The sequence below is a fragment of the Amblyomma americanum genome, chromosome 7 (genome assembly GCF_052857255.1).
Source record: "Amblyomma americanum isolate KBUSLIRL-KWMA chromosome 7, ASM5285725v1, whole genome shotgun sequence".
Taxonomy (NCBI): Eukaryota; Metazoa; Arthropoda; class Arachnida; order Ixodida; family Ixodidae; genus Amblyomma; species Amblyomma americanum.
This window is the reverse complement of record NC_135503.1, coordinates 12,774,882-12,789,574: the sequence shown is the minus strand read 5'-3', so window position 1 is coordinate 12,789,574 and position 14,693 is coordinate 12,774,882. Positions and strand designations below refer to the sequence as shown.

General features: G+C 41.0%; 1 protein-coding gene across 10 annotated transcripts in view; it reads left to right on the top strand.

The window, feature by feature from the left end:
* LOC144098508 (uncharacterized) overlaps nucleotides 1-14,009 on the top strand; it is a 72,500-nt gene extending 58,491 nt beyond the window's left edge. For 9 of the 10 annotated variants that reach the window (XM_077631207.1, XM_077631206.1, XM_077631201.1 and 6 more), the window contains 21 exons: nucleotides 60-197; nucleotides 854-961; nucleotides 1,500-1,644; nucleotides 1,733-1,765; nucleotides 1,871-1,891; nucleotides 2,695-2,814; nucleotides 3,121-3,344; nucleotides 4,046-4,149; nucleotides 4,231-4,339; nucleotides 5,770-5,910; nucleotides 7,449-7,562; nucleotides 7,773-7,923; nucleotides 8,281-8,307; nucleotides 8,371-8,400; nucleotides 9,208-9,336; nucleotides 10,557-10,780; nucleotides 11,349-11,558; nucleotides 12,096-12,236; nucleotides 13,159-13,272; nucleotides 13,744-13,882; nucleotides 13,944-14,009. In XM_077631207.1, coding sequence (XP_077487333.1) covers nucleotides 60-197; nucleotides 854-961; nucleotides 1,500-1,644; nucleotides 1,733-1,765; nucleotides 1,871-1,891; nucleotides 2,695-2,814; nucleotides 3,121-3,344; nucleotides 4,046-4,149; nucleotides 4,231-4,339; nucleotides 5,770-5,910; nucleotides 7,449-7,562; nucleotides 7,773-7,923; nucleotides 8,281-8,307; nucleotides 8,371-8,400; nucleotides 9,208-9,336; nucleotides 10,557-10,780; nucleotides 11,349-11,558; nucleotides 12,096-12,236; nucleotides 13,159-13,272; nucleotides 13,744-13,882; nucleotides 13,944-13,963 — 2,442 coding nt within the window. In that variant the 3' untranslated portion in view covers nucleotides 13,964-14,009. The remainder of the gene's footprint in view (nucleotides 1-59; nucleotides 198-853; nucleotides 962-1,499; nucleotides 1,645-1,732; nucleotides 1,766-1,870; nucleotides 1,892-2,694; nucleotides 2,815-3,120; nucleotides 3,345-4,045; nucleotides 4,150-4,230; nucleotides 4,340-5,769; nucleotides 5,911-7,448; nucleotides 7,563-7,772; nucleotides 7,924-8,280; nucleotides 8,308-8,370; nucleotides 8,401-9,207; nucleotides 9,337-10,556; nucleotides 10,781-11,348; nucleotides 11,559-12,095; nucleotides 12,237-13,158; nucleotides 13,273-13,743; nucleotides 13,883-13,943) is intronic. The other variant, XM_077631205.1, reaches the window with a different exon arrangement.
* The last annotated feature ends 684 nt before the right edge of the window (nucleotides 14,010-14,693 follow it).

Sequence of the window (14,693 nt, the reverse complement as noted above, 5' to 3'; positions counted from 1 at the left end):
GCGTTTGGGTGTGATGTATTTGTACATTACGCAGAATGCAGTTATAAAGCTCATTCCAGGTTCGACTTCTGGAAGCATCCAAGAATACAACTTTTCCATGCATTTCTATGAACATGGCTGTTCGTGACTTCTATGTGGGGCCAGCAGCTGAAGATAAAGAAACTTGCAAAACTGAGAGCTGGCAGCGATATGATGTGGTAAGTTTAGAGATGCTGCTATTGTCCAGTCACGCTTAGCTCTCTCTATATTAGCATAAATCAGAGAATTGATGATCTAGCATTACATAGTACTGCAAATATGTTTAAGCGTTGTTATGTGTTGGTTTTGCTCAGGCCCAGCTGCGTTACTGGCTGACAGTATTCTGCACATATTTCAGCTCTACTGCGAGGTTGCCGCCACCATAAAATTGTGTTCATAGATGATGGCATTATCTGGAAATGTTGCTGCTGTGTAGCACTAGGTAATGGCAGTGATCCTGGAATTCATGATTACTGTCTTTTCAGTATTAACCTATGAAAACCAAATTTTTATGGTACGATGCCAAAGGCCTACTGTGTGTGCAAGAAGGCATACTGGCAAATACAAAAGGCAGACAGTGTATAGAACATTTTATTTTAATTGTAAGTACATGGATCCAAGCTTGGTTGACTTTCCGAACTTATTGCGAGCAGCATCAGCTCTTGAAACCCAGCCCACCACCAGCCATATGTGGGCAGTCTATGCGTACATGGTTGGCAAGCTAGGCATAACATTCAGCTGCAACCCACAAATTGTCTCTGCTGCTTTAAATGTCTTGGTTTTATCCAAGCTGTTAACAAGCTGTGTGTAATCTTGTAATCTTATGTATTTCAAGGTTTGTGGGACAGACACTGAAAAAACTGATGGCATGTTCGAAGTTGCCCGTACACCGAACAAAACAAATCTGCTGACATTCGAAAGCAAGGTGTCCATACAGTACAGGGTAAGTGGAATTTACCATGGTTGCTGACAAGGTTTTTATCACTGTCCTCTAAGATCTTCACCGAATGAGCCTCAATGAATCTGTCCAAAGCCACAGTGCTGTATCGGCCTGTTTCATTATGTTGCATTGTTATGCATTGCTAGGTTGGTAGTTAAAAACCTACACCCTCCTCATGCTGTGTGATAATTGTAGAGCTATCCCCTGGGCCTTTTTTAAAGAAGGGAAAAAACTTAATTTGGTTATATACATGCTTGCTAGCAAACAGAAGTAATAATTGCACAGAAGTTTGTGTGAATTTAATGGGAATGGGAAGAATAAATTATATTGTACTCTTACCCTGGTCCAGGACTATTATAAAAAAATGTGTCATTACCATTTACATCCTATTGACAGAGATAAATTAGATTTTGTCTCAACAGTGGGTAGGATGTTGGCAGACTAACGCATGATTTTTAGTAACTATTTTTCTTTAATGTTGCAGCCCTGTTTAGTACGGCAACTTATTGCAGACAGAAAATGCTGCGTTTAATCTCCGCAGATGTCAAGGCTGTTGGGAGAGGTGCCAAACTTCTGCGTGGCTGCTTTCCAAGTGGAGATGGAAGATGCTCAGAATGACTGCCCAAGTCTGGGGAAACCATTCTCAAGGCTGCTGGAGATTAAGAGTCTTCTTGGAACAGCCAAAGGTATCTTTTGTCGTTTGACCATTTTTTTTTACTATGGAGGCAAGGTTGTGTACTCTGCTGATGGCATACTTTTACAAAATTACTTCAGAGGCATATAAGATGCTGCGCCGCTTGCCTCTAAGTAAGTACCACGTAACTAACATGTAATAAATGAGCTGCTACCACAGGAGTGAGTCTTACTAATGCTCTTTTCTTGTGTGTCTGTGCGTGCATCAATTTGAGCTAGAAGGAAGACGTAAAACTGGACGTAAGTACTTGAATCCTTTCTTCTATGGAACTATAAAGGGATTGCTTTCTTTATGGTCACATTTTGTAAGTGGTAACCAGTAAAAGAAGTTTTATAATGCAGGGTTTAAGATAAGAACTAAAAAATATTTGTGCATCTAGGGGTTAAACCTACTGTAATTATAACCTCCACATTTGTGTACTAGGCAAGGGCATATTATATGAGCAGAGAACAAACATTGCCACATTCTATGTCAGAACCCACATACCCGCTGCTGGCATCACAGCACATTTGAACAGCAGCATTGTCTGAACAGGATTTCTGCTATAGCTATTGCACATTCCATGGTTTTTACTGCTTGTCAGAGTTCTACTACTGAAATCTGGTGGCGAGAATCACAGCCGAAAAATAAAAAAATTAAATGATTGAGGGGATTGGGGAGAAGGGTGAAATTGTGCCATGGGGGGGGGGGGGGGGGGGGGGGGGGGTGTGATGCCTCGTCTCGAGCCTGGTGCCTGTATAAGCCAGGTGGAAGCATTAAACGCAGTTGTTAGGCAGCACCTGTGTTTGCGTCCTTGTCTTGTCCATATTGCTGCTGCACTGTAGTCCTAAGTACTTTCCTCACTCTCTTATTCATGGTATTTATGAATAGCTACGAACATACAAAAGTTTTTTGTACTTAAACATTTGCTTGTTTTTGAATTTTTAACATTTGCTGCTCAGTTTATTGCATTACCTGAAAAGTACCCATTACGTACAGTGGCAGTGCTTGCCAAGTGTTACTGCCATAGTATAGTGATGAAAATTGGCTCTTCCACATACAGGAAACACCATCTGCATCCACTATTCTGCTGGGCCTTCCCTGAGGAGAGCTGTGACAGCACTCTGTGACTACATTGTATTTGCTTACGTCCACCTCGATGAGGCTGGCTTGCCAGTTTCAGGTATTTATGATTAACCTATCTGTGCTGGTGTTCATAAGATTTTAATGGCTGCATGGTTATTCTTGCACCAAGCAAAAAGTATGCTACCACTGCAGCATTTTCAAAGTTCAGCACTAAAACATTTGGCTCATTAGTGGCTGTTTTTTATATTTTGGCTCAGTTTTAATTTTGTGCAAAGGTGTACATCTCCCTTGAAGTGGTTCACTGTTCAGCCAGTTTGAGATCCTGTTGCGAGGAACATAACTCATTTGCTAAAAGAGCACTGAAATAGGAAACATACAGCTTTTTTGTTTTCTGTATTTGTAGAAAAGCGACTTGAAGGCTTTCTGGCTGTCACACGCCAGACCAAGACCCGTGCTGCGGTGGCAATAGATCCATCTTTCATTGATGCCTTGATCACTGGAGATGTTGGGTTTCTGCGGCCACTGTCCACTAAACTAAGGCGCTGGTCAAGTGAAAAAGAGCTGGCTGGCCTGGCTCTCATATCCCCAGTTTCAACTGACATCAGTGCTGTTGCAGAATTCTCAAATGTAAGTGCAATGAATTATGCTATTTGTTCTTGATCTGTACCATGAGTTTAAAAGTTTACAAAAAAGAAAAAAAGAAGGAAATCTTCCAAGATATGCAGTGACAAAGGCACAAGATCCCTCTTAACCCACAGCTTAACGGCTTGCTGTAGTTTTTTGCCTTAAAATTTTTTACCCTATTATTGTGTCATGCAGATCTTTCGTGTATTTTCAGAGTCTACAGATCTTGGAAGGAAGAACTGTAGGCTTATTTTTCAAAACAAACTTTGACCACAAATAGTGACCTCGCGTATATGTCTGAACAGCAATCCAGTTTTCAGCAGAATATGTAGCGGATTAGAGACTTGCAAGCACTTTTGCTGGAACCCCATTCGGCAATTGAGAAAGCAAAATTTTGTGAACTAACTTTTGGTTTGGTCCAAGTGTTATATGAGATGAGGAACAGTGTACTTTGTAAAAGGGCTTCTACATTTTTTTTTTCAGTTTCAATACATTATGTACACAGCTAACAGTTTATTTCCTTCTTGCAACTGGGACTTCATATACCCAAAGACTTGCACAGTGACTGCTTTAGAGAAGGCAAACTAAAAGGATGGTACAAATAACATGGACATGCCTTGCCATTCTGTGCACCTCAATAAAAGTCATTTAAATGCCACTGCCTGCAAAAAAATTGGACTGCAGTATTTTTTTTTTTTTTGCAGACACTGTGGACAGCTTTTCATCAGTCTGTGAAAGATCGCAAAGTGCTAATTGTTGGTGTACATGCCTTCGAAGCTGATGAGCACGTTTTGAAGCGTCTTGGCCGGTATGTGCGTTGTCTTCATTCTTTCCAGTTTTAATAATAGTACCCGTGTACATGTTAAAGTCATGCTTTTTTTCTTTGCAGCGTTTGTGACTTCCTTGTCTTCATTAATCAGGAAGTAAAGCCTGGTTCTGTATGTCGAATGCACTATCCAGCTATGAAGAGACTGGTGTATAAGGACTTTGTGCGCATGGTACGTATCATTTGTGTGCATTTTTGCCAGCACCGCTGCAGTGGCTCAGTGGTTATAGTCCTCAGCTGCTGACTCAAAAAACGCAGGTTCGATTCCGGGCATGGCGGTTGCATTTCTTTGGAGGCGAAGTGCTAGAGGCGTGTGTACTGTGCAATGTCGGAGCATATTAAAGAAGCCCAGGTGGTCGAAATTATCAGGATCCCTCCACCACAGCGTCCCTCATAGTCTGAATCGCTTTGGGTTGTTAAACTCCATAAAACCTAAAACCTGAATAATTATTGCCACTGCTGTTCTCGCCTTCTGACTTTCAAATGCTATGTTTAAAGTGGACCCCTAGGTTATGAAGTAGGTGTTTGCCTTTGCGTTATTGATAAGCTTGTTTACAGGCAGCATTATAAGCTCCATTAGTCATGAAAACATGTTCTAATCACCAATTTAGGTGCTGTATTGTAGGCAGACAAGGGGAACTAACTTTAGGTTTGGTCCAAGTGTTATATGAGATGAGGAACAGTGTACTTTGTAAAAGGGCTTCTACATTTTTTTTTTTCAGTTTCAATACATTATGTACACAGCTAACAGTTTATTTCCTTCTTGCAACTGGGACCTCCCTATGTATCATTAATTAAAAGACTAGCGCATAAAACTGGGACGCAGACAGAGAAGAAGACAGGACAAGTGCTAAACATCAACTGAGGTTTTACTGCGAGAAAAAAGTACATAAATTCATTTTGAGTGGTGCATGCGCACACTGGGCTGAGACAGTACACGCACAATCTAATCAAATCGGGGCAAAACTATTCCTTAGATACATTTTGAGTGGAGCATGTGCACGCTGGTAGATTCATTGGCGGGGGGCGGCCATTTGGCCAAGCATTGTAAGCAGTGCAGGTGCGTGCCGGTGTTTGATGCCACGTGTGTGCTTGGTAGGGGAGGCACAAGGTTGGGGCGTGAGATTTGTGAGGCTTATCACATTAACAGGGAAGGAGATAACTGTGTAAGCACAACATCACTTGCCTTGTCCAAAAAAGAAAAAATGTACCTAAGGAATAGTTTGCCCCATTTTGATTAGAATGTGCTTGTGCTGTTTCTGCCCAGTGTGCACATGCTCCACTCAAAATGTATCTAAGGAATAGTTTTGCCCCAATTTGATTAGGTTGTGCGTGTACTGTCTCAGCCCAGTGTGTGCATGCACCACTCAAAATGAATTTATGTACTTTTTTCTCGCAGTAAAACCTTAGTTGATGTTTAGCGCTCGTCCTGTCTTCTTCTTTGCCTGCGTCCCAGTTTTATGCGCTAGTCTTTTAATTAATGATGACATACCAACTAGCCCAGCTTTCCGCATTGATAGCTCTCTATGTAATACTGCTTTTGTTATGGTGTGAGCCAAAATGTATGCATAGTTTTAGTGCCTTTTGTCTCTCCATTTACAGAAAAATATTCCTGGCGCAATTTCAAGCAGCTGCTTTTCAGTCAACCTGGCTGTGCTGGGCTTCCACATGGCCCGGTCATCTGATCGACTGGTGCGCATTGGAGACCGCTGCATCGAGCAGAAATGGACAAGTCTTTCTGAGGTGGGATGCTGCACATGTTGTTCTGCATGGCAGCAGATGCCTATTCAACAAGTAACCACGCTAAGTTGACTGTGCTTATCATTCATTTAGTTTTAAGAGGATTAATAGCGACATAATGGCATCATCACTTGCAACCACAACATATAAATTCAGGTGACATTTAACATTCACAGCAATCAGTGCCATATTATGAGAAGTGTCTGCAACTTGAAGCTGTCTGTCACAATTCGAAAGGTTCCCATGAAAAAATTATCCTTTGACTGCAGCTGTTTCATATTCATCATAAAGGCCTGCTTGAATAATGATGAGTTTAATAATTCTCCAGCTTATGCTTCCCAGGTTGAGAACCTCTCAGCTAGCATGAAGAAAGCTTTTGAATGCTACAAGCAAGGAGTGAAGATAGGCTTATTTGTTGCCGTTATGCTTGAATTTTTATGAATGCAATGGAAAAACAAGGCAGAATAAAGATTTTTCAAAGACAAAAAGACTGGATACAATTCAGTTTCTTAGAGAAAGGATAGCAGTGATTATGCAGTCACAGCATAAGGATTAGGGGATCATTAATACTATATATGGTCAAAGTTTGTTTAGCAGATTAAGATACACTGGACAACTGTATATAACTGGTGGTATCACTAGTTTTGTTTGATGCATGTACATTTTAAATCCAAGGTGTTTTGGTTTTAACGGACTCGTTTATAACTAGACTATCAACTACAGCCGGTGCAGTTTGGGGTAAAATTCGGTCGAGAGCAACTTTTACTGCGGACATTTGTAACACGTTAAGACTGTTTGCCAAACAAGCATTCACAGCAGAGCCTGCTTCCCTGCTGAGCTTGGAGCACATCAAAGCTGATGTTTCCCTACAGCAGCAGAACAAAAGCTCTGCAGAAGCTCTGCAACGGCATACTAGAAATGCAGTGCAAAGTTATTGCAGGCTTATTTAAATGACTAAGAAAGTTCTTCATCAAACTAAGCTTCATGAAGTTGTGTTGCAAAAGGGTCTTATATTTTTCTACCTTCCATTTTTTCACCTAATAAAGCATGCTCTGGATGCAGCAGCTGGTTATCACGCCCATTATAACCAGCTGGCATTTCTTGTGAAGGCATGGTACTGACATTTCACCCATTTCCTGGCATTATGATGCATGAACCTAGGAGTTGGATACACATTGACCCATCACCACCAGTATGGTGTGCTTTGTAGCCTGGTCGTTCTTTCGGTTGGGCTTCAGGCTCATTTCAATGCATTGCCTCCTTCTTACTCACTATTTTATTTGGTAATGCCGTGCTTTTGTATTTTTCCAGAAGAACCTTACTTCACTTGCAATGGAAGGATGTGCAAATTTGGGCACATAATTCTTTTTGTCTTTTCATTTTCTTGTTTGTATTTGTCAGTACAATAACACTGTGGAGAAGGCATAACAAAATAAAAAAGGGCCATGTTTCAAGACAAGCAACACAAGGTTTATAACTGGAAATAATACATCTAGTTTTTATTAAGCATGTCTTTTGTCACATGTCTTCTGTCTTTTCAGGTCTGCCCAAGTGGAAATGAGGAAGAGAGCAATGAACCAGGCATGGAGGGCCTGATTCAGAGCAATCGCAGTTATGTCATGACCTACGAAACCAAGAGAACAACTTATGACAAGGTGATTAGAAATCTACAATGATCCTCACAGCTATAGCTTTTTAACTGTATGGCAAAATTTTTCTTTTTACTGATCTTTTCAATTTCTTAGCTCATTTCTATTATTTCTTAGGCATTTTAACAACTCTGCGTAGTTGAAGCAAAGTATCAGAGTATTTTATTTAGTGCTTGTGTCTCTCTAGAGTGTTGATATCTTACCCTTCTCATGCAGGTGGTTAAGTTCCTTCAAGTGCACCCTGATGGCTGCCTTGCTATCTTTGGATTCAACTTTGATGACCTAGATGGCCGCTGTCCCAACGAGCCAGCCTTTCCACGTGTTCGCCTCATAGCAGATCTGATGTCTATTAACAAGACTTCATTGCGTAAGAATTTCTTACTTGTATGGTTATGTGGCATAAAGAAATGTGTAGTAGTTGCTGCATTTATTTAAACAGCTAGTCACTACAGATATCCTTTATAGGGACACTAAAAGGAAATGCCAGCAAAGCAAGAAGCTATGCTATATTGATAGATTAACCACCAGAAACACCATGAACTTTTTACCTGCACAAAGAGTTGAGTGAAGACATACAAAGAATTGATTTAAAAGGAAAAGAACAGCTAATTAAAATTTTATTTCATCACTGTCCGACTACTGGCTTAATGTTTTTGCTTGAAAGAGTAAATCCAAAACATTAATTTTTGAGGTGAAGTTATTTGTTTCTCACTTTTTTTTTCAGTTTCCACGGCAACAAAGTATGAAGACGGTAAGCATTAATGGAATGTTGTTTTCAGACTGCAGCTATACTTTACTACTTTTGCCATTTCAGAGAACAAAAAGGAACCAGAAAGCAAACACTGTAAGTTGAACACCCTGCATATATGTTAAGTAAACTGAGCAAAAATGTTACCATTCATTTCTAGTTTAGTAAGTTCCACTTTCAGATAATACAGGAAAAACAGCATAGTTTTGCTTTTTTTCAGCCTTCAGTAACAGTAAAGTATTATCAGTGCACATTATAGTTGTACATGCCAAAGCAGTAGGCTGTAATGTTGGGATAGAGTGTGGCGAAAATAATTTCTGAATGGGCAACACATTATTTTACATTCATGATTTACCGAGCGCAAGTCACAGTACATGCATTAAACTGCTTCCCACGAAGGTTCCTTAATTAAGAGCACAGCAGGGGGTGGGGCTTACAGGTGAATTTAGTGTTGCTAGTGTGATGTCCTATGTTCAGCTACATGCGTTACTGCACAGTGTGCTGCATTCCTTTAAGGTGATAATTTGACACGAGTTGTTGTCGGTGTTAATGAGAAAGGAGCATATTGAAGTCATATTCGTTGTGACCAATCTGTCTGCATGCTTAGAGTCCCATTTAACAAAGGACTTCCTTTCATTGCAAGGCTCTAAATTTGCATTCCAGCTGTATTATCAGATCAAGTTTGCATATGAGGTTTTTGTAATGATACTTTACTGGCTTGATATTTCTAGTGTTAGCTAAAGCATGTACACTGTTTTGTTGCATACCAGTTTTCAAGCAGGGTGTTAGTCTATCACTGACCAGTCAGCTTTTTTGTCCTGCATCTGTGTGTCTTGTAACTGTGTCAGGCTCCTAAAATTGTGATTTGTCATTTAGGCCAAATTTATTATAATATTCTTTCAGCTTCCTTGCTGTGTGCATTCTCTGAGTCAGCAGAACCAACAGAGAACTTCCCTGGAGAGCTATGTAGCTACCTTGTGTACCAGTCTGTTGAGTATTCTGTGGCATCGGATGCAATCACTGTTCTCAACAGTAAGTGCACATCCATTGTCAAAAATATGTATCATGCTGCAGGCCTAGTACTACTACTCTGCTAGGTGTGCTGACTTGATATCGTGACTGTCTTCAGTTTTTTAGTTTTCTTTTACACTTAACCAGCTGCTGCTCTACCTTAATGAGATGTAGCAGTGGTTAGTACTTTTATTGGAATTAGTGTTTATTGTGCAGTCAGTGTAGCTTGCAGATTGTAATTACATTTTGTATGTACCTCAACTACAAAAAAGAATCTGCACACACACACAGAAAGAAGCCATGCACAATGGAGAACCTACTGTGTTACCAGCTGTTTTCACCAACTTATTTGTGAGAGCCAAGAGACTGGATTGTACAGCAGAAAACCCATCGCACTGCCATGTGCCCAGATGCTTTGCTGCCACCAAAGATGTGCAGTGATGCAAACCAACCTGCAGTTTGATGCATGTGGAATGTTTAATGCAATGTGCATTGCAAGAATTTGTGCAAAGTTAATTTCCTTCTGTTTATTCTTTCTGGAGTGTGTGTGTGTGATGAAGTAAACAAAGTTCCTTGATGTGTTCAGCCTATCAAAGAATTCAACTTGGCTCATGAAGCCCACTGTGTTACATATGCAGCTGTCCACATTGCAATCAGTTTCTGACACTGCATGGTAAAAAAAAGCCAAGAAAAACACCAACTCAGCAACGTGCAGGGTGAAATGTAGAAAGATATTGTCTCAAAGACATGATTTATATTTGAATCGCACTTAAAAGACCTCTCAGATCCAATAAACAAAAGGTCATGTGTTGATTGGCACCTTAACTGAAAATGCACAATGGAAAGCCTGCATTCTTTACTAAAATCACTTGCCATTATTTGATATGCCTATTTCAAACCCCCACAATATTTCATAGCTTCTTCGCTTTGTCTGCTGATGCATTATGGCATGACAGATGGCTGTCACTGGACAAATTTTCTTCAGTATCGCAAACGGCAAGTATTACTTTAAGTGTTGTTAAAAATGCATCTAAATTGATAATATGACCGCAGTTCAGGCATGCTGGAGAGGCGAAAAAAACTAAGTGCAACTCAGCCACACCACCGAGTGCAACATCACACTTTGCCAGCACAGAGATGTCGCTTCCATCACACTGCAACATCTCTCAAAAATTATGTTTCAGGGTGACCCCACACATTTGTTTCATGCGTAGAATTGACATGTCTTTTTTCTCTTACAGAAGCCCGCTTTAAAAAGTTCCGGCAGCTTCCAAGAAATTCTGGTACCTGGATGCTAGCTGCCATGAACGAGTTTCCTTGGCTCAAGAGAGCAGCGACACGATCCGTTTTCACCAACTTGTTCGTGAAAGCCACAAAACATTGGATTTCCGAGCAGAAAATCCAGGGTATCGCCATGTTCCCGGATGCTTTGCTGCCACCGAAGGTCTTCTTGGAGGTTGTTAAGGCAAGACATTTTCACTTAAAGCAGACTAGAGTCATTCAATACAGGCAGATTTTTTCAGTATTATGTAGATGACTTTTCATGCAGGGCATCCCATAATGTGAGCTAGGGGCTAGGCTAGAAGGAAAAAAAATTGGGCTTGAAGCCTCAATAAAAATAATGCACTATTCTTTGCGGTTAGCTAGAATAAGCAGTACTACATTTTACCTGATCTTAAAGAGTTACAATACATGAAATAGGCTTTAAATTTTAAGGGTAAAGTTTTCACCTGCATGTCAATGGAAAAGGTCATGATTTAAAATTCATAGGCAGCAAAATAAACAGCAAACATTGCAGTCTCTGATAGATTTATTCTGAATGTTCATCTGCTGCTCTAAAGGAGGCAAGTGAAACATATAAGTAATGTTTGCACGAGATCTTTACCTGCTAGCTGATTTGTGACTCTGGCTGTACACACACTGATCAGGTGCTCAGAATATGCTCTCCTTCCATGGACATTTTGGATTTTGCTTCCCTTACTTGTCCAGTGGAGTCTGCGTGAGATGACTTCTTATTTATATCTTTCATGCAGAGGACATACTTGGCTTTCAAGAACAAGCCAGTGGCCATGGGACTTGTGGTGGGAGTTCCTGCAAAGGCACGTCACGTGGCCACTTGGAAGAAGTTCAGCCGATTCTCAGATGTGATGGTGTTTACCATGCACCGTACCACTCCGGATGATCTCTGCCAAGTCAACTTCCCTTCTGTAGAACCCTTCAGTAGCAGGCATCTTGAAGAGATGGTAAGTATGCAAAATAATATGTCAACTATAAATGGTACTTTGAGGTAAACCTTCAGCAGCATCACATGTCAAGTCCTCTTTTGTTCACAACTAAAGTTGAGAGCATCACTGTCACCTTTCTACATATCTAATCTGTCACATGCTATCTGCGTGGCTAGTCCATGCACTGTTTTTAATGCACATGCCATGGGTAAACGAGCAGCAAAATTTATCCTAAAGATGCAGCAGTACTTTCATGTTGTCACCATTACTGTTGGCAAGACATGTAGTTATTCCTGTGACGCAAGGCATGCACACAGCTTTGTTGGTTTGATTGACTTAATGGCAACTATAGCTACATTTATTACTTATTTTTTTTAGCATGAAAGAACTGAGCAACTGCAATAGCAGCCAGAAATTGGATAAGATTTCAGACCTGAAATAGGCACCTGATGTTTGAGTGAAAGGCTCTCTTTAATCGATATACTTGTGTATGCCAGATCTTTGTTAGCCCAGTGGGGTTATTTTTCAAACTAAATGAAGGGGGGTCATTTGCAGGCTGCTATTTCTCGATACGAACGAAACCACGCCGTGGTTTGTATGTCCGTGAACCTGGCTGTCCAGCGCTTCCGAACAGCCAAGCGGGACGCTGTTGTCGGAGACCACTGCATTCGAGAAGAGTGGGAAGACTACGCTCGGGTGAGAAATACTGAGAAAGCACTGTAATATACTAACTAGATATGGCTCTACAAAGCAGGCTGTATTGAGTTCAGCAAATTTTTTTCATCCCTTTAGGCTCATTATCTAGAAGAATAGGCAAAAGTTTGGCATTTATCCACTGGATTTTTACTTAGCTTGTGAGCTCTTTAGTTCTGGTACTGAGTGCACAAGCTTTAACATTTTACTTTTGTGTGGCAGCATGCCAGTGCAATAAAGTATATAAATGGCTCAAAACAGGCTGAAGTGGTGTGCATCCACCGTGTACCCTTATGGATACTAATTAAAGATGGAGCTTGGTTTCGAAAGACAGGATGGAGCGAAAGACAGGTGCTTTCCTAAGCCTTTCTTGTTCTGGGAACAGCAAGTACTCGGCAGAGTGATACCTATATATTCATTTGAAGAGGGGACAGGTCCCTACCAGCACTGAGGAATGTCAGTGACTTTAGCATACACGATTCATTTCACCACTTGGCCGCTTTTTTCTTGAAGACGGTGTGTTTCTCTCGTTACCTCTTTCTTTGCATGCATTGTACCACTGAAGTGCATTTAGCTATTGGTCGGAACTGCCCTTTTTGCTTATACTCTCAGCTGTTGCCTATTGCTAGCAGTAGACTTCAATGATTTGTACTAAGTTCTCAAGCCAAATATTTGGTGACGTGGAATTTTTTGTGTAATGACACCCTCAAGAAATTAACCTACGATAATGAGCGAAGCAGTCCTGCAGTTGTGTTGAAACTTATTTATTTGTAAATATCTATTCACTGAGAACTAAAATCTACTGAGTGCACAAACTATGCCTCACAGCATGTTAGCTTAAGTGTGCTGGGCAGCAACAGCAGTAGCATTAGCAGTACTGTAATCTACAAGCTGCTGATCAAGGTGTGTGCTATTTGTCTTCCAGGCCTGTGCTAAGAAAGGTTCCAGAGAAACGATCAACTGGGAGTGGTTATCAGCTATCTCTACCAACATCACTGTCACGCAGACATTTGAAGTACCGAAGACACTTTCGATAAAGGTGGGCACCTGAATGCCTCATACTTCATAACAGGGCAACACCTCACTGCAGCAGAGCTGGAACACCTGGGCATTCCTTTGCACACAACTGTTCAGGGTTAGTTTACAGCTCGTGAAGAAAATCGCACCTTTGATAAAGAACAACGCATTATTGGGAATAACTGAATAATCTGGTTGCTAACCAAAAATTAACCTGTGTCCCCTGTTCCCATGTGTGGGATGCCAAGGGCTCATTCTAATTAAGTGTAGGACATTGCATTGCAAGGTTCCTCATAATGCCTGGTGAAGCTTTTGCCAGTCCAACTGTCATCAGGGCAGATGCTCCCCTTGTGTGCTGAATTTCTGTGGTGATGGGCCAGGTGTTTCTTTGCTGAACATACTTTGCCTCAGCAACCTCTGACAACTCTCTAGTTTGCTAACATGTATGTGGCATACCACCTAAGACATAATGTGGCACATATTTCTCTTACAGGCTAGCCAGTTTTTCCGCCTAAATCCCAAGGGATGCTTGGCATTGTTCAATGTGGACTATGACGATCCTTCTGGTATGTGCGAATCCAATCAGCCATTCCCCCGACTCACCGCCCTGGCCAACATGAGACACAACTCTGGTAATACCTAGCAGTTTCGTGACATGTTCATTTCTGTTTACCACCTACTCTTATCTTGCAGGCTCAAGTCACCGTGATTAAAGCGTCGCTGCAATTCCTTAGTGTTGAATAAATGTGCTTTCTTTGATGTCTTGTAATTCTTTGCATATTCTCAAAAGAATAAAATCTGTCTTACATCAACACTGCAGTAAGTGTGTGGTACATGGATGTCTATACGGTATAATTGTTGACTGCAGGTGGTGACTTTTGTTGAAAATGCTGAATTGGATATCAAATGATCTCTTTTACTGCACTGGGTAATTCAGTTCAGCAAGTCAGTGTTCCAGCTCGCTCCCATTGCTAAAATTAGTTTTTAGCTTGCACATCTCGTCGCATAACAGGTTACCAAGGTCTTAGCTCTTTGCCTGACAGACTGCCTAATACAGCTCAAGTACTTGCACTCTAATATGTATTGCAAAGTAGGGCAGGAACAGCCACATCTTGCACTAGCCTAGTACAGCTGTGAAACACATACTACGAGGTGTTTGTACGTACCAGACTGCAAAGATGGCTTCTGTGACAGTGATACCTGTGTAGGCAGACATCAGAAAACAAGTTAATCATAACTCGTAAGTTGGTTAACCAATTTCTACTAGTTTTTAATTCTGCTGTCTAGTTCTCTCATTTCTATTGCAGTTAGGGGAGGTTTGTAACTGGCCGTTGTTAACAGCCGCATCAGATTTTAGAACTAAAAAAAAAATTGCTCTCAGCACTGCAGTTCAACGAATTTGATCAGTCCACGCCACTCCATGGCGCATGTGCCGCGTGACCA